Genomic DNA, 19,331 nt, shown 5'->3' with positions numbered 1-19,331 from the left:
GGGTTGTTTCTAATTCAAAATTTTAGCTAAAGCTCGACCCCACCCAAACCGAGTTGCACCCCTCGCGTGGGTTGCCCTCGCCCAAGGATCGCTCAACCCCATGAGGTTTTAAGATTGAGCCAAGCTCAGTTCTCGGTTTATAGCTTGAGCTGTTATGATCATTCCTCAGTCGAATTCAGTGCTCGCCTCGCACCCTATTTCTCTTGTAGTGACTAACCAAGTCCCGAATCTTGGGTCTCTAAGGGCGAAGAGAAATAGAAAAAATAATAATAATCTCTTTATCAATTCTCTATTAGCATTTCTAAACACCTCTTCTCATCTCTTATTAGTATTTCTCAGTCTAATAATTTAAGGCAAATAATACTCCAGGACTAAGAGTTCAGATGGATTATTCATGTTCATTTACATTTTAAAATAATTATGCATTAAATTTAAATTTAAATAATTGTAATTTAACAATAGCTTTTACTGGAAAATTTTGGAAAATAAGAGGAGACTACTATCATAGGAAGAACATGTCATCGCTTCTTACAAATCTCAACTCAACTCAACTCAACAAAGCCTTTGTCCCAAACTAGTTTGGGTTCGCTTCTTACAAATCTTAGTCAATAAGCTGGGGTTTGGCAAGACCTCAACAAATAAATTACACATTGCTTGAAATTCTCAGAACAACGGTTGCAGATTTAAAACTTTTAAACACATCAGATGAGAATTGTATCCGTGAAAAAGTTGTCGACTTACAAGCAGCAGCTCATTGTAAAAGACATGATTCACATGACTGGTGAAGATATTATCAGTGTAATGAAAAGCATAGTCACAAATATCTATGATATTTTATAAAATATTGCGACATTTTACGATTTTTTGATCAATTGACAAAATCCTGAAAATTTGCCAAAATTCTGAAAAATCATCGAGATATCTTCATATTTTATTTTTATCACAAAGATACTCCAATAAATTCACAAATTTTATTTGTTCTTCTAATTTTGTTCTTACATTTTATATTAGTATGTATTTTAAACATTTTAGTTTCCAAGTTTATTTTTCCTGATATGAACACGAAAAATAACAAAAAATTAAAATATCTTGAGAGTAGACCCTTCCCGACATTATCAGTGCAATGAAAAGCAGTCAGAAATATCTCTGATATTTAAAAAAATATCACGACAATTTGTGATTTTTTGATCAACTGACAAAATCCTGAAATTTTGCCGAGATAATGAAAACTCGCCGATATATCTTCATATTTTATTTTTAATCACAAAAATATCCCGCTAAATTCATGACTTGATATGTTGTTCTAATTTAATTCGCAGATTTTATATTTATATATATTTTAAATATTTTATTTACGTAGTTCATTTCTCCTGACATAAACCCGAAAAATAAAAAAAAATCCCAATATACACCCTTCCCGAGAAATTCTCGAGACAAATATTTGTGATTAGTACAATAAAAAAAATTCACCTGATTGCTTTCTTCAATGCAAAAGAGAGTAGCACCTACAGCTGCATTGCCCATGACTGCACCAAACCACAAACTATTCCTTTGCCGCAGTGTTGATCTGCTTGGCAAGACATGCTTCATAGATTTCAACCACAAGACGTGGGTCCTTGTCCACGAGCTCCTTATATTCTTCTCGCTCCGTTAGTGTGTTCATATTGTCAGTTATAAATGACAGAGCTGCCTCTAAAAGTTGCTTGGCATTGTGCCGATGAGCAAAGGCGAAACTCATCACTGCATTGTCATTGTTTACTTTTGACGTTATAAACTTCTCGCAAATGGCCTTGAGATGCTTCACTTCATACTTCTCCGCTAAGACCAAGAGTTCATAGGCCAATAGCTCATCGAGGAGGACTTCGGCAGTGTACAAGTAATGGACAAATGAGCGAAGAACATCATAGGATACATCACTAATTTTAATGGTGCCACTCCTGCTCTCTTCCATCTCATTCTCAAGCATCGCTTTAAACACTGGAGATTTGCTAACCTGATGAATAAGAGAACCACTTCTCGTATGAGAATTACAGTTGACATTACAATAAATCAGGATATGAAAACCAATTCTCTACCACAACTACATTCTTTGACTACAAGAACCAATTCTCGCGAGACTTCCATTTAAAAAAAAAAAAAAAAAAAAAACCCATCTCGCATGAGACTTACAGTTGACAATACAATAAATCAGGACATGAAAGCCAATTCTCTACCACAATTAACTACATTCTTTGTATATGGGGGCCAATTCTTGTATGAGAATTACAGTTGACAATAAATCAGGATATGAAAACCAATTCTCAAAGACAATTAACTATATTCTTTGAATACTACTTCATCCATTCTCTCCATTCTTACATCCTTCATTCATTCACTCACTTTTTTCTTACTTTCTACATTTATTTTCTCCTCTTTCCAATCCACTCTTCCCGGCCAGATTTATAAATCATTCTCATTTTCCCCTTATCTTCCCCCCCGCGCTCCCTCCGATCTTCATCCCCCCTTTTCTTGATCCTTTGATCTCCTTTCTTTTCTTGATCTCGATCTTCCTTTCACTTCATGATCTTGATCCATCTTTCCTTCATCTCTCCTTGTTTTGGCTGAGATCAGTCATTTTATTCTTCTCTAGCTATTTCTCTTTCTTCTCTTAGGTTACCTACGTCTGGACAACCACGTCTAAGGCCCTACGCACTACCCAGGTATGGGTTTCCCCTACTTTCTTATTCAATTACAGCTTATTGTATTTTACTCTTTGAGCCTCTTCAATTACTTTACAGCCCCTTGTTTGCCTTGACCAATCGATCCCCTTGTTACCTCCTTAAACTTACACTATATACATAACCCTCACCCTGATCCTGGTACCCCTTCTAAACTTCTTTTGGGCCATAGTGTAAAGACCACCATTTTAATCTCCCTCATGATAATTTTTAATCCTTACTGTTCCAACCAATGGCCTAGATTATCAATCCATCTTGGATCGATGTCTACTATTCACAATAGTCACTATGCAAGATTACTTTACTATGCAAGTTCACTATTGAGATAACTATTCAAAATTACTATTCACAGTAGGACCCACCGAATACTATTCATCAGCGGGTCCCACCACCAGTAGGTCCCACACAAGCGGGTCCCACACCAGTAGGTCCCACACAAGCGGGTCCCACATCAGTAGGTCCCACATAAGCGGGTCCCACCAACAGCGGGACCCATCACTAGTCAGCACACCGCCTACTATTACTAGTCACGCACACCGACTACTATTACACCTACTACGGTCCTAATACTATTCCGTTACTATTCTCGAAAATTTAAATATTAATTATACTGTTACTTAGTTGACGAACTATTCTCGAAAATTTAATATTAATTATACTGTTACGTAGTTGACGAAAAACAGTATTTACTATGCAAAAGAAATGCCTATAAATAGAGGAAGAGAGAAGAAGAAAAATAGAAAGTGAGGAAGGAGAAGAAAGAGAGAGAAAGAGAGAGAAAGAGAAGGAAGTCTTCCATTTCAAAAAAAAAGGAGAAGGAAGTCCACTACAAAGGTAAGTCATTTATGATTGGAAATACCAATCTTATTTATTTAGGATAAATTATTTATTTAGGATAGGATAAAGCATGCATAAGAGGCGATAACTCGCTATAGATTATGCAAGTTTTATCACCTTAAGTCTTTCATATAGATATGGTTGGTTCTACCACCTAATTAAGATAAAGCAATGGTTGGTTCTACCACCTATATTACTTATACGGTGAAATGCTAGCATAGTAACCGTAAAGTAAACTTTATCATCTTATTTGAAATAGTAACATGTGGGGTCTACATGCATAGTAACATGTGGGGGTCTATATGAATAGTGTGGCATGTGGGGTCCACATGAATAGTACATGCGGGGCCCACATGAATAGTAACATACAGGGCCCACATGAATAGTAACATGCGGGTCCACATGAATAGTAACATACAGGGCCCACATGAATAGTAACATGCGGGGCCACATGAATAGTAACATGCGGGGCCTACATGAATAGTGCATACTGGGCCCTCATGATCTTAAATTGGATAGAAAGAACACAGGGAATATTATTTTGGACATAGACAGAAAGGAATTTGATAGAAAGAACACTGAACACAGGGAACATCAGAATTTGAAAAGGATACTTCTCACGTTGCTTTCGTGAAATTCTCATCTGCACTATCTCACTCCTTTCCACGTACATTCAGGCAAGTGAATATGGACTCGCTTCATAACGGTAATTCAGTGTAATTCCTATGATTATTTGATATGTGACTGTGTTAGAAGGTAAAAGTATCTTCAATACCATATTTCTTTAGAATTTCATTTCAGAATTTCATTTCAGAAAGCAAAGTTTCATATTCATTCAGAACCATATTTCTTTAGAATTTCATTTCAGAAAGCAAAGTTTCATATTCATTCAGAAAGCAAAATTAGCATAAACTCTGCATGCCATTCTAGGTTGAAATGAAGGGTGAGAGAATAGTTGACGGCCAGAGTCAGGGTAATTGAGAATTGCCATAATGGCCATAATGACCGTATGACTATTGGGGAGATTTTCGGGTGGAAGGTGACCCAAAGAAAATCCTCGGGTGGAAGGTGACCCAAAGAAAATTCTAGAAAGGAGCACGTCTCATTAGGGGACGGAGGTTCCTTGATGGTCAATAGTTGACGGCCAGAGTCAGGGTAATTGGGAATTGCCATAATGGCCATAATGACCGTATGACTATTGGGGAGAGAACATATTGGGAATCACAGTGAGGATGAGAGTACATATTGCTTGATTTATTTTCAAAGTTGATTTATTTCCACTTATATTTAAGAAAATTTGAGAAGAAAAACTGTATAGTTTAAAATGGATTCTAATATTGATCATTGAAAATTTTTATGGTTATTGTACTGTTTCTTTTATGTCGTAAGCCTTTTTCCTTGCTCTTACGTTGCTACATTTCCCTCCACAGGATTAGTAGAAGAGGGAGCCTTCGCAAACGAAGACTTATAAATAAAGCGGGAATGGGAAATAAATAGAGAGGGTGGAGTGACAGATGGGTCACCTGTCGTATTTAGACTCAGTTTAAGTATTTAATTTCGGACTGTAATAAATTTTATTTGGGATGCTAGGTCCTTAATTTGGAGCAGAGTGAGTTTAAAATTTTAAATGGATTTCATTATTGAGAATACTTCCGCTGCTCATAAAGAACATCAGGTGAATTTGTCAAATAGGTGTAACGGCTTGGTTCTGGAAATCGGGTCGTTACACATAGTTAGTAGTTTGTTTCGTCCATAGATTTGATTTGTTTAACATACATGTTTAAAGAATTGATTATTATTGATTAGTGAGCTAATTTCCTTGACTTAGGATCTATTGTTTGGAACTCACTTACCTGATTGGTTATTTGATGATGGAATTTTAACAGGTCATGAATCTTTATTGAAAATCTTGGTTGTTTATTGACTATTATGTGTTGTGATTTAGTTTTTGGGAATACATGTTGCTATCAAATTGAACTACAAACATTAATATGCTCCCAAAGTTTTAATCTGTGAACCCTAGGCTTGTCCCACCTACTTTCTCCATATGGCCTTGGAGTGTGGTTGATCCACCATGTACTTCACATGTAGTTCAACATGATATCAGAGGCACCATTCTAGACCCTGTTCAAGAATTAGAGGAACGTAATCAGAAAAGGTATGTCCTCAATCTTTCATGAAGCTATTCTCGAAGTGCGGACTGTTCTTGTGTGGATTCATGTGTTCTTTTCAGTGGACTGCTGAGTAGACTATTGAACGTGTGTGAGACGTTTGTCCCCTCTTGCATGGCTATAATGATGTTGTGTGAGTTTGGAAGTATCATGTGAGTGTTTAATCAATCATATACGCATAGAAGGGGTGTTCATGTCATGTGATAGGGCTATAGGAAGATGTTGCTTCTGGCAGCGTTTTGCGATAGCAAGGCATTTTATGATTGCAAAACATTTGTGCAATCGCAAATTTTCACTTTTGCGATCACAAATATGATTTCAATAGAAGGTTTTGGCGTTCGCAAGGCATTTTATGATCACAAAACATTTGTGCTATCACAAATTTTCCCTTTCAACATCACAGATATGATTTCAATAGAAGGTTTTGTCGTTATTCTGTTAGTGAGTTGTTGACCCTGAGTGTGGGCAATTTTTTGCAGTGTTGTATGATGATTTGTATGCTGTGCCCTCCATGTGGGTGAATGTTGTCGTAATTGGTTGTATTTGTTGCAAATGTTGTAAGAGTTGTTTCCCAGGTCTTTGTTCATGTGGCTGAGTGAAGTGTAGACGATGGAGCCTTGGACTACTGTGCAAATTTTTGTGTAGGTGGTTGTGGAGCCTTTATCTGGCTTACAGTACAACCTTCGTGTGGACTGTTGTGCAGTGTTCTTGTGGATTGTTGTGCGCTCTTTGAGTGAACTATTGTGGAGTGTGGTACATTATTGCTGTGTTGCTACTTTCTGTGGGTCATTGTGCACTCTTGCAGTGGACTGGTAACCATGCTTTTAAATTTCCATCAACACTGACACCAAATGTTTTCGTTTTTTTTTTTTTTTGGAAAAGTAAAAACAAAATAGTAAAAATGTTTTCATTTTCATCTCCACTGAAATGCATACCGAAACGAAAATGCATACTGAAATCAAAATCATAAGTGTATGAGTGGTTTACCAATTCAATGTGTTACATAATTATATTTAAATATAATAACAAGTAAAGTTCAGTAAAGTTATAGGTGCGTATGGGATGAAAAGAAGTGAAGTTGATCGCTCTGCTTTTTGTTGAAAGAGTGATCCCGAAAGTATTGTGTTAGTGGTATATGTTGATGGCATTGTATTAAGAGGACATGAAACCGTGGGAATTCAGAATTTGAAGCAACATTTGTGTTAACATTCTAAAAGAAAAGATTTAGGACCTCTAGATTACTTCTTGGGCATTGAAGTAGCAAGATAAAAACAGGGCATTAATTTATCACAGATTTACTGAAGGAAAGAGAGTAGCGTAGCTCAAAACTAGTTGTTACACTTATGCACATAAGTGGAAAATTGGTGACTGAAATTGGAGAGTTATATGAAGATCCAAGAAGATATTGTAGATTGGTGGGTAAGTTAATTAACTTGACTATTACATGACTAGATATTAGCCTTGTTGCATGTAGCTAGTCAATTTATAACATCTCCTCGAATACCACATTGGAATGTGGTTATTCATATTTTGAGACATCTAGAACAAAATCTTCGCCAAGGAATTTTGTACATGTCAAATGGTGATCTAGAAGTGGAAGGATACACGAATGTTGACTAAGTAGGTTCACCTTCAGACAGGAGATCTACTATAGGTTATTAGATATCAGACATTTGTTGGAGGAAATCTTGTTACGTGGAAAATTAAGAAGCATATAATGGCATGGTCAGGTGCAAAACTTGAGTATGGAGCTATGGAACATATTGCTTGTGAGTTGGTTTTGCAATATTCCTTGATTAAAGAGTTAGGTTTTATGGTTAAGTCTCTCGTGAAGCTATACTATGACAATCAAGCAGCTACACATATTGCAAATAATCTAGTTTTTCATATAAGGACCAAGCACATTGAAATTGACTAGAATTCTTTGCAAGATAAAGTGATGAACAAGTAATAACTCCCTTAGTTTGTTCCCAAAATCAGTTGGGAAATATTTTTACTAAGGCTAAAAGTTTTAATAGATTAGATTTTATTTGTTCCAAGTTGGGCATTGAGGATGTTTATGTTCCAGCTTGATGGGGCTGTTAAGGAAGTTATACTTAGAAGGGTAGTTTGGGTATTATGTCGAAAAACATAAGTGACTAAATATATGAAGGAAGATAGTGAGATTGACATCATGTTTTTTCCCTTTCTCTCCTACAACTTCTTTTCCGTTCTTCCTATTTGTTCTTCTCCAAAACCTATCACACTCAAGTTAGCAGTGAGTTCTTAATACGGGGTTAGGTTTAGGATGAGAAGGGGAATGCGACAAGATTTTGAGTAGATTTGTGGTTATGTGGTCATCCTTTATGCTGCGAATGTTTTGACAGGATGGGGGAAAGGTTGTTTGGAGATGTTATTTCATGAGAATTTAAAATATTAGGAGTCCAATAGTTTGCGTAGACTCCTTGGGCTTCAGGTCGATTCTTCTCTAGTTGACTACGGTCGCAAAGTCTGGCATGCGTAGTCTAATGGGATCTTCTCGGTTAATTCCTTTGTAAGGTCTCTTATGGGAGGTGGTGAGAAGAATGAATTTTGCAATCATAATGCCACAAGCATCCAATCAATAGATAGCAAGAATCCATTAGGCACTGCATGAAGCCAAATAGAGTCCTTGAATGCCCTACCAATGGAGAATGAAACAAGAAAATATGATTCTAACCTCATTGGCATTCTTGAACCAGTAAATCTTGTGTGTGTATGGCGTGGGCACTTTCATTCGTTAACTTGAGCTTATATGCAATTTCTCCAGACATCATGTTTTCTCAGCTTCAAGTAAAATAATACAAGTCATGCCACCAAATTTACAACTAATTCATAAGATTTTGCTCCTCAATAAATGGTCTTTATGCTTGATTCTAGGAGTGATTATACCTCCACCCACTTCTTCGTCACCAACGCCATCATTGTAAACAGTAATATCACCTCTCCCTCATTTATTTAGGATAGTCTCATAATATCCAAAATAGGAAAATATGAACTAGGTGTTCACGTGTTAAGTTATGCCTTTCAAACTTTAGTGAATAGAAATTTTAGTTTTCATTGAAAACCTAACTGTTGGCAAAATTCAGTCCTAAAATTTGAGAACATAGAAACTTGTTGCTTGATTATAGATTTTAGTATATTGTGTTCTTCACATTTCGAATTTGCTTCTAGCCATGAAAGAGAAAACCATTCAAGGCATCACATTGCATTCATACACATGTACTCACACACCCATGCAAGTAGGTGTAAGGGCACCCACGACCTTGATTACATTCATCAACCATATACTTTGATCATTCAACATCTCACGAAGTCAACCGAACCCACCTTTCACACCCAAAACTAACCTCGTTTTCAATAGTGCTAGTTTTTCCCATTTTCCAAGATTCCTTCTTGTGTTTCTCCATCTTAGCATCTCTTCATCTATTGAAAAACAGAGTGTTCGTTCGGGTTTTCCTCTTGTATAGAAGAACAATGTGAGATTGTTTTTCTCTCTTGTGGTTTCCTTTTGTTGGAAAAAGGGTTTTCCTTCGAAAGTGATTTGAGAGCTAAGGATATCCATGGAAGAGAAAAAGAAAGGTTGCAGGTGTAAGGAATTGTGCTAATCTCTTTGTAATCTTATTATCTTTTCTCAAATAGTGGAAGAAAGTGATCTCACCCGTGAAAGTATGTAGACCATTGTGCCGAACCATGTAAATTTGGGTGTTGCTCTCTTGTGATTTTTGTGTTTGCTTTTAATTTGCCCTTGATTGTTTTCTTTGATCAGATTTTTGCCCTAGGGGTTTTTCCGCACAGAAGCTATCATAGGAACAGGAAAAGAGGACCACAAAGAATAAAAAATAAATTCATAGAGATCAAACATCAAACATCTTTCTTGTGCAGATGTCTTGTATTCTGGCATTATACAGGACCCTGACGGACTATTTTCGGATTCCCTCTTAAGAGTATTTCGGTAAATTTCTCCATGTGGTGGGATTAATATATTAGCCACATATTAGGATTACGGTTTTGGAGTTTTTCTTTGTGTTTCTTGGCCAATAAGAATAGAGTTTGTAACCCTAGACCGAAACCCTAGATGTAGGCATTGCCTAACAACATAAATCCTATGTTTATTTACATTATCGCTGCACATCGTGTTCGATCCACACTCAAGAAGGGTATTTCTCGTCTTTTCAACAACCTTAATTACACAATCATACGAAAAAAAAACTTACTAACACAGCCTACTCTAAATAGAATTAAGAGAAGGTAAAAAAAAAAAAAACTTACTAGAACAGCCTTGTGGGCATGGATAGCACGTGTGGCTTCTTCATCGGTGGCTTCGAGAACGATATCTGTGAAGAAAGAGGAATAATTATCAGAGGGAGAGGAGAGCTTGAGAAAAGTGACCTTCGATTTTAGGTCTTCGATCTCTCGTTTGAGTTCTTCCTCTGTTTCGCTTGCTTCTTCGTAGCACTCCTTGCACGTGCCGGCATCTACCGGCTCGTACTCATCACGGCACGATATGCACCGCATTCCAACAGCGTATCGGGCCTTTCCTGGCCTTCTTCCTCCTTCCGCCCTCTGCATATCGTTCTCTCTCACCTCCTTTCTTCTTCTTCCTTACTATACCCTAAAATTTTAGAGCCATTATGTTTTAATATTGCACCCTCCTCTTTTGTCGTTTTTTCAAACCAGTATCTATTTAACGGGATAATTACTAGGCAGGAAGTCACTTTCCCGATTAATGGTAAAAGGCAGTTTTGGGTCCCGTTTTCTACTTTTTTTTTTTTTGACAGATGGAAAAGATAACCTTCAACAGTGAGCAGCCAGAGGTGCTCACTTTTCAACAGATTTTGTCTTTATCCTTGATGTGGCTGCTCTCTCATGCAGCAGACCATCCGCAAAATGCCTTCCCCAATGGTCCCTAGCAAATCCCATCATAATTATATCATTTCCCTCCAGATCATGGAAAGAAAAGATTTTCCGTCGGAAATGTTTTTCTTGGAATCCATACAGGTCCTTTTAGCTCCATCCTGGTCATAAGACTCATAACTCATAGCTTCATAAGCACAAGCAATCTCCCTCCCTCTCTCTCTCTCTCTCTCTCTATTTGAAACATTAGAGGGAACGAATACTTAATTCATCCAACACGGAATTTTCTTTCTTGGATTGAAATTCGATCTCGGAGAGCTTTTGCAGAGAAATCGGCTTGATTTTGAATTGAATTGAAGTGAAATCCCTGTTTTTAAAGATTAGGGTTTCTGATTTTGGTATAACAAATGGGGCATAATCAAGAAGAGATTCCAACCCATCTGAATCCAATCAACAGTTCAGGAGGGTTTCATTTGATATCCATTGATAAGCTCTCTGTTCATTACAGAGACAATCAACTCCATGGGCATGATGTTGGAGTCGTACAGGCGAATTGCCCTGCTCCGATGAGGACGTTTGTCTATTATTTTGAGATATTTGTAAAGAATGCTGGATTAAAGGGTCAGATTTCAATTGGGTTTACTCAGGAGAATTTTAACATGAGAAGACATCCTGGGTGAGGAAAATTTGGTTGTTTTTTTTACTCATTTTTTGTTTCTTTTTATGGGTTTTTGTTGAATGAATAAACATTACTGTGTTCTTTTATAGAATGTAGTTTGATTGTTAGGACTTGCTGTGTTAGGATCGATTGTATGCGTTTCTTTTATTTTACGGAAATTTGGTTGTTTCTTTTACTCATTTTTTCTTTCTTTTTTATGGGTTTTGTTGAATGAATTGACATTATTGTGTTCTTTTATAGAACATAGTTTTGAGGAATATCTTTTAAATTTTCAAATATTCGAGGAATAGTCTTGCATATCTTTTCCTCACATTTCTTTCTTTTTATGGGTTTTGTTGAATGAATAGATATGTGTTCTTTTATTGAATGTAGTTTGATTGTTAGGACTTGCTGCGTTACGATTGATTCTATACGTTTCTTTTATTTTACGGAAATTTGGTTGTTTCTTTTACTCATTTTTTCTTTCTTTTTTATGGGTTTTGTTGAATGAACAGTTCTTTTATAGAACATAGTTTTGAGGAATATCTTTTAAATACTTAAATATTTGAGGAATAGTCTTGCATATATTTTCATCATCTCTCTTTCTTTTTATGGGTTTTGTTGCATGAATATACATTATTGTGTTCTTTTATTGAATTTAGTTTGATTATTATGGCTTGTTGTATTAGGATTCATTCTATGGGTTTCTCTTATTTTACGAATGCAAACTGGGTGAGGGAATTTGGTTGTTAATTTTACTCATCTTGTTGTTTCTTTTCATGGGGTTTTGTTGAATTAATAGATATTATTGTGTTCTTTTATGGGACGTGGTTTGATTGTTATGACTTGCTGTGTTAGGTTTCATTCTCTGTGTTTCTTTATCTTACAAAATTGAGATTGATGGCTGAAATTTAAATATTTAAGGAATAGTCTTGCATGAGTATCTTTTCCTCAGCTTACTTTCTGTTTTATGGGTTTTGTTGTACAAATAGCCATTATTATGTTCTTTTTTATTCCTCATCCTTCTTTCATTTTTATGAGTTTTATTGTATTAATGGTCATTATTGCTATTTCAAAAAAAAAATGGTCATTATTGTGCTTTTATAGAATGCAGTTTAATTCTTATTACCTGCTGTGTTGGGATTCATTCTCTGTGCTTCTTTTATCTTAGGAACTTGAGATTGATTGCTGAAATTTAAATATCTGGGGAATAGTCTTGCATGAGTTTATTTTCCTCATCCTACTTTCTTTTCATGGGGTTTGTTGGATAAATGGTCATTATTGTGTTCTTTTATGGAATGTAGTTTGGCTGTTATAATTTGCTGTATTAGGATTCGTTATTCGTGTTGGTTTTATCTTAGGAACTAGAGATTGATACCTGAAATTTAAATATTTGAGGAATGGTCTTGCATGAGTATCTTTTCCTCATCCTACTTTCGAGTTTTTATATGGTGATTGTTCAGTATTCAAAAAGTACTGTACAGGCCACACCATAGGACGTCCCAACCATCCATTTGATGTGCCACACTGTCAATAGGTTGTGCCCCAAAAATCATTTCCATAGGATGACCCTATTGTGCCCCAAAAATCATTTCCATAGGATGCCCCTAGCCCTCCAATCTATTGGTGGTGGTGGTGGTGCGTGGGTGGGGGGTAGGATGGGGGGTGTTGCATCAATTGTTTTCTCTAAACCCTAGAAATGAGAGAAAGAGTTCCTTATCTGCAAAATCCCCTCCCTACTGCCCAAGAGGACAAAATTGTGAAAAGAACTGTAAGTGTAACCCGCTTGAACCTGCAACAAAAACTATCATTTCAATATCCAGACTCCATAACATTTCATTAGATATCAACAATGCACCTTCGCTCAAAGCAAATAATCCCTCTTGCAAAACGGAGATATTTAACGAAAAATGACAACCACAAATTTAAGAAAGAAAAGTAAAATCAAGAAGGAAGTACCCATTCACTTCCATGATTCTACGCTGGGAGCTCTTTTTTATTTTCTTGGATATGGATTTGATCCCATACTCTCTATCATTATTTATAGATGAGAGAGAAGCAATATCAAATAGATGACCTAAAGGAATTACCAAAGGACCATTTCAAAAAAAAAAAGGAATTACCAAAGGATTTCAGGAAAGCGTCCCAGAGACAATTTCAGTTACAAATCATGTAACCACATATACAATCTGACATGCTAAACGAGACTAGAAAAGTTTATCTCCAACCCTAAATGATTTGGAAATTTTAGTTTAAAATGTTAAGAAATTGTGATTTAGGAACTTCTAGGAGGACAGAAGGCCCGAGGTATAAGTTATAATCAAATAAGTTACGTACTCAGAACATTGAAAGCAGATATGATTTGAATACAAAAACTTAGAAGTCAGTAAAGGTTACAGAGAATACCGCTTGAAGAAAATAAACGGATGAGAAGTTATGGAGAATATATCTTCAAGAAACTTCTACATTAGCGGACTGAACCAAGTACATGATGAACCTAACCCGACAACTCCTCACCCGTTGAATGAAGAGCATCCTAAGGAACCACAAATGTCTGCAAATCCAAGACCCAAGCTGCAAGAGAAGGTAGTGTTAGGAAAGATAATAGCAAAACCCTATGGAACCAAATTCGTTATCGGAATTCGTGCTAATACATCAATGTATAGAATTATATGTATAACCAAACGAAGGTGCTTCCTAAGATAATTTATAGTAATAAATCATTCAATCTATGTTTGTTCAAGACTGACAAATTATGGATAGTTCTCTAATAGCTAACGAGGTGGTAGACTACTAAACAATTCAAATTACTCAAAGACGGATGATCAAGTCAACAATGCTTGACATGTGGAGAGGAAGTCAACTACTGAGAAGCACCATCAAGCATGGTTTTTAATTTCTAGCCATTCCAAAAAAAAAAAAACTTATGAAACAAGGAAAATATAGACGTCTCATTTGTCATGTGTTCAGAGGCTCCGGAATTAGGAACCCTAGAGATGACCTCTTTAAAAAAAAAGCACAATCTTCCTGAGTTGACTATAGTTGTCGTGAATGTAGATGGATGACCTTTGGACTGCTGGGAGGTTTTCACAAGCTTCTCATCCCGTCCTAAAAATAGATCCCCGCTTGATCCTCAAAGCAAAGCTCATCTCAGCCTTTCATGACCAACTCTTCTCCATTGGTGACAAATCCAAGGTGGAGACACTAGGCTACTGTCTTCTTCAGCATCTGGATTTCTAACTCCTTTGGGGAGCTGAACATCTTTAGTAGATTCTAGGGATGAATGGAAAATGCCCATTCCTGAGTTGCTCTATGATTATTTTTTGCCTCTGTTTGAAAATTATTTCTGATAATAATGGTTGATAGTATGTGAATGTAAGATACACTCCTATACTATTTTTTTTGTTTGTTTTATTTTTGCAATTATAGGCTTATGATTTCTAATTTATTCATGGCATAGTGACTGACATTAATGTTAGGCCAACTCACCATATATCATTTATTTGGTGTCATCATATTGTTAGATCTGTAATGATCCTTTTTTTTTTACAGTTGGGAAGCAAATAGCTATGGATATCATGGGGATGATGGGCTGCTTTAGAAAGGGAGAAACCTTTGGCCCAAAGTTTACTTCTGGAGATACAATTGGTGGTGGTATTAACTATGCTTCACAAGAGTTGTTTTTCACGTATGACTTTTTCCCCTTTTTGTTTGCAGATATGTTTGTTGATTGAGTAAACTCAATCTTTACCATTCAAATTGGTTCTTAGGTTTCTATATTTGATTTTCAAAATCTTTTTTTTTGTAACACATCTTAGTTTATTGCGGATATGTCTGTTGAATGAGTACTTAGCCATTCAAATTGGTTCTTAGATTCTTATAATTGATTTTCCAGATCTTTTTCTATAATACATCCTACTATTTGTTGATTGCTTTGAAAGGTTCCTTATTGATAATTGCACTCGGCTTGTTCTGTGTAGAAAAAATGGAAAGCTAGTTGGAACAGTCTACAAGGATGTCAAGGGCCCCTTGTTTCCAACCATCGCCGTTCATAGCCAAAATGAGGAGTATGCTCACCTCTCCTCTGTATATCATCATCTTTCTTTAAGCATCTGTATTCAAATTTATTCATCAGAGTTAGGAAGAAAAGTTCATTTTATTCAGTAAGTTGGATTTTCAAATGTAGATCCATTTTATTAAATATTCAGTAAGCGTTGTTCATTGGTAAGTGAGATTCATTTTATTAAATATTTGTAATGAAACTTTTCAACATGTTAAAAAAACCATGTTGAATTAAGCGAACTTTTCAGACATACATGTTTATCCGCACGGCTTGTTGTTGAAAAGATTAATCAATACCTTAATCCAGAAAGGATGTACTTTTCTTCATGCGCTGCCTTGCACGTGTTAAATTTCCAAACACTGTCACACACTATTTTAATGCTAAAGGGGCCTAGTTTTTTTGTACAATCGAAGTATTAGAGAATCTGATATTTGCAGGTGGGGTGGTTGATGTCAATTCTTCAGGGTGAATGTAAACTTTGGGCAGCAGCAACCATTTGTTTTTTATGTTGAGGTATGTTATAACTTTCTTCTTTTCATGCAGCTTTTCAAATGTAGCATTGTCTTATGGGCTGTTTAAGATTTTGTGCACACTATATTCTCTAAATTCAGTACTTGAGAATCTATTTAGATTGATATATTCAAATTTCAAATTGTATGACAATGAATAGTTTTGTAATGGAACTTGGTACAAATGGTTTTCATCTTGGCTGCACTAGCTACTCTTGTTACTATGGACTTATTTCCGAGAAAAATACCTCACTTACTTTCATTATTAAATATTATTCGATCACCTTTTTTGTTGAATTGTTAAAATCAGTTGTTCATGGGTAATTTCGATCTGTTTCTTAGCTTAAAGGACTTGTGCCTTTTGGTTATTGGGCTCAAGGTTTTAAATTTTGGTTTCCGCCAAATTCCTGAAATTTCGGCAGAAATTCGGGAAAAAATGAATTACATTTTGAATTTGAAATATAGATTGAAATTTCGGAAAATTAGAAAATTGTGGAAAAAAATTATTTTTCTAAAATTAAACCCGAAATTTCTGCGTTTTGGGGATTTTGGTTTCAGTCCCAATTTCGGCCGAAATTTAATACCATGATTTGGCTTTGATCCTTTATAAGAGGATTCTTGGAGATAATTTATTTCTTTATGTATTATAAATTACAACTTTACTGAAATGAAATGTAAGCTTCACATTAGTGGCTTTCCCTGACTGGTAAGATGACGAAGACACCCCTTTAGCAAGGTTGCAACTGCTTGCAACTGCTTTTTCCTCCCAGTTTGATATGAACTTCTCAATTATGTTTGCCAATCTCCATAGACCTGGAGTTTGCTTTGATGCCTTCGCCACACGTTTTGACAGTTTCCCTCAAGCACAAGAAATTCTTGTTGCCATCTAAATTCCCATTAAATCACAAACCATCCAATAATGTGGAAGCTTCAACTTGATTTGAATCATTATACCCAACTAGACCCGATGATATGGATTCTCATGGCCTTAGAACCATCCAATAAGGTACAGCTATCCAAGTTTGAAATATTAGTATCAATTAGCATATCGGCCGAAGCTCCAACAATGCATGTCGGCTGTATCAACTGTATCAACAAAACAATCATAAATATATATATATACACACACACACACACACACACACACACACACAAACACACATATATGTATATATATGGTTGTATCAGATATGTATTCTAAATTAGATGATACGGATTCTCATCACCTTAGAAATAGAGAGATACACAATATTTCAGCCATGCATTTCTGTTTACTTTTATATTTAATGATTATTTTGTGTATTTACTTTAGCTTGTCGTCTGTTTCACTTGTCTGTCAAATATTTTAGTTATTATCTCAAGGAAAAGGTGTAAAATCAATTATTTTTAACTAAAGAAATGCTAAAGCAAACAATAGCATATATAAAGCACCGAAGTAACTGTACAAGTCATTAAATACTAATAGGTCCCGAGTGGGTTACAAAGATTATTGCCATATTGGTAAATTAATCTTTAGGGTAAATGGGTAACATAAATGGGCAGCATAAGTGTAAAACATAAGTTTTAGGGTAAGTTGGTAACATCAATATTTTATTTTTATAAATATTTATTATTAATTTTACTTGTTATTTCTATTCTATTTCAATTTTTATTTTGTTCATTTACTTTTTTTTTTATAAAAAAATGGCATTATGAATATTTATTTGGGCCACTTTCTATGTTGTTTTCAAATGTTTAGTTTTTTTTTTTAAGAATTTATTCTTTGTTTTACTTATGTTTAGTTTATTCTTTAAGAATTTATTCCTATGTTTAGTTTTCAAATGCTTTGCAGCAAGCCTTGCCACAACAGTAAGGTTGCTCCATTGTGATATATGCAACTATGCAAGGTTTTAAATTTCAGTTTCTGAAATTTCGGCCGAAAGTCGGGGGGGAAAATGGCATTACATTATTATGCCGAAATTTCGGAAAAATAGTAAATTTGTGCAAAAAAATCATTTTACTGAAATTTCGGCCAAAATTTGGGATATTTCAGAAATTTCAAGTTCTTGCGATTTCGGTTTCGGTCCCAACCGAAATATAAAACCTTGGATATATGTCAGTTTGATTCCTAGAGAAATATGGCATACTATACGTTTCTCTCCTGCATAATGGAATGCCCAACACTGGAATCCACTTTTTTCACTAGGACTGCATTGCCTTGCTGGCATATGAAGAGCCTCAGAAGTCACCCGTCGGATATGTCCTTGGCATGGCGCACCGAGAGGTTGTAGCAGATGCAGTAAACATCGTGGTCTTATCAACAAACCCCCACTTGAAAGATCAAGAGAGTTGCTTGCGTTCATACCTCGATAGGCTTTTGCAGCAGCTAACAGCTTGCTGGTTGGAAAGAAGGGCCTTGAATGAGGATCAAGGCGAGGCATTCAATCTATGCAGTTTTCTACATAGCAACAAGCAGGGAAGGTGGTAATTTGTATTTCTCTCCTCTTCTAATGTTTCCTTTTGGATTTACTTTAGTTCTGAATAGTGGATTTACTTTAACTCTAAATAGAGCCCCGACAGTTAAGCTCTTTCACAACAAAAAAAATTTCTGTTCTAGAAATCTTGAAATGTGGTTCTCCTGTAACTTTAGACTCATGAGTGAAATCTCTCTTAAAAGTGAAATTGGCCACCAACATGTAGTATCATCTTATGCTATCTTCTCCGATGTAATTTGATAAACTCAACATTGTGAGATGGGGCCTCTCTTGTATCCTAGTTATCAATACCATTTCGTTCGTTATTTCATTTTGGTGGATGGAACGTTTTGGTGTTATGTATGTTCCGGTGTTTCGTTTTAGAAAAGATGCTACAACAGGAGATTTTTCTTTAAACAGTTAAAAATTTAAAAATTCAAAAAATATGAAAATTGTTAAAGAAAAGAGGAAAGTGTTTATAAGAAGCCATTAATACAACCAACTTTAACAAAAAAAAAAACTATGTTATTACTTAAAACATAAAATTTATTGTAATGCATCAATGAAAGAAAAAATAATTATACAAAATGATAATTGCTAACTATAAATATTACAAATTGAAATAAAGAGTGAAATATTCAAATTTCTCACAGTTTGCATCTAAGCTCTCAAACATAAAGTCATCTCCTACGGGTTGTCCTAGGCTAGATCATGGCACCCTGCAATCGATTGAATGGTTCTTCCATTTATTACCGACCCAAATCCTCTGTGATGGAAATAGCATGATCATCACCTGCTATCTAACCTATCAAGACATCAAGGTTATCGAGACAAATGGCGTCGCTAGTTGTTAATGTTTTCCTCCATAAGCCTCTGGTACAAAATTTAGTAATTTCTAATGAGTTTAACTTTAAACTTAGTGTGATTAATTTTTGAGAAGTGTTAACATTAATTAAAAATACTATACCTTTCTCAAATGGTCAAATTATAATGGACAAACTCCAGGTTATAGTGCTCTAACCTATTCCTCTTTGCGGGGTGAATGCGT

At 35.6% G+C, this 19,331-nt stretch overlaps 1 protein-coding gene and 1 pseudogene across 2 annotated transcripts; one reads left to right on the top strand and one right to left on the bottom strand.

Annotated features, from left to right (window-relative positions):
- Positions 1-1,320: 1,320 nt before the first annotated feature.
- Positions 1,321-10,393, bottom strand: LOC143848579 (BTB/POZ domain-containing protein). The gene is made up of 2 exons (XM_077357543.1): positions 10,016-10,393; positions 1,321-1,993 (listed from the first exon to the last, which is right to left on the bottom strand). Exons 1-2 carry the CDS (start codon positions 10,313-10,315, stop codon positions 1,544-1,546), a joined length of 750 nt encoding a protein of 249 aa, XP_077213658.1. The 5' UTR covers positions 10,316-10,393; the 3' UTR covers positions 1,321-1,543.
- Positions 10,394-10,768: 375 nt separating this feature from the next.
- On the top strand, positions 10,769-18,614 carry LOC143848577 (ran-binding protein M homolog; annotated as a pseudogene). The gene is made up of 5 exons (XR_013235420.1): positions 10,769-11,276; positions 14,811-14,946; positions 15,239-15,325; positions 15,786-15,834; positions 18,016-18,614. The product of XR_013235420.1 is annotated as a ran-binding protein M homolog (transcript).
- The last annotated feature ends 717 nt before the right edge of the window (positions 18,615-19,331 follow it).

Source organism: Tasmannia lanceolata, unplaced genomic scaffold (genome assembly GCF_043159265.1).
Source record: "Tasmannia lanceolata isolate RefF3 unplaced genomic scaffold, GAP_Taslan_0.1 ptg000016l, whole genome shotgun sequence".
NCBI classification, from domain to species: domain Eukaryota; kingdom Viridiplantae; phylum Streptophyta; class Magnoliopsida; order Canellales; family Winteraceae; genus Tasmannia; species Tasmannia lanceolata.
Note: the sequence above shows the minus strand (reverse complement) of the source record. Positions and strands in the feature narration are given on the sequence as shown.

Bases quoted from the DNA above. Each gene is read 5' to 3' on its own strand.
- LOC143848579 (XM_077357543.1), bottom strand. From the start codon at position 10,315: ATGCAGAGGGCGGAAGGAGGAAGAAGGCCAGGAAAGGCCCGATACGCT. The intron at 1,994-10,015 runs GTAAGTTTTTTT...CTTATTCATCAG, and splicing joins ATGCCCACAAGGCTGTTCTA to GTTAGCAAATCTCCAGTGTT.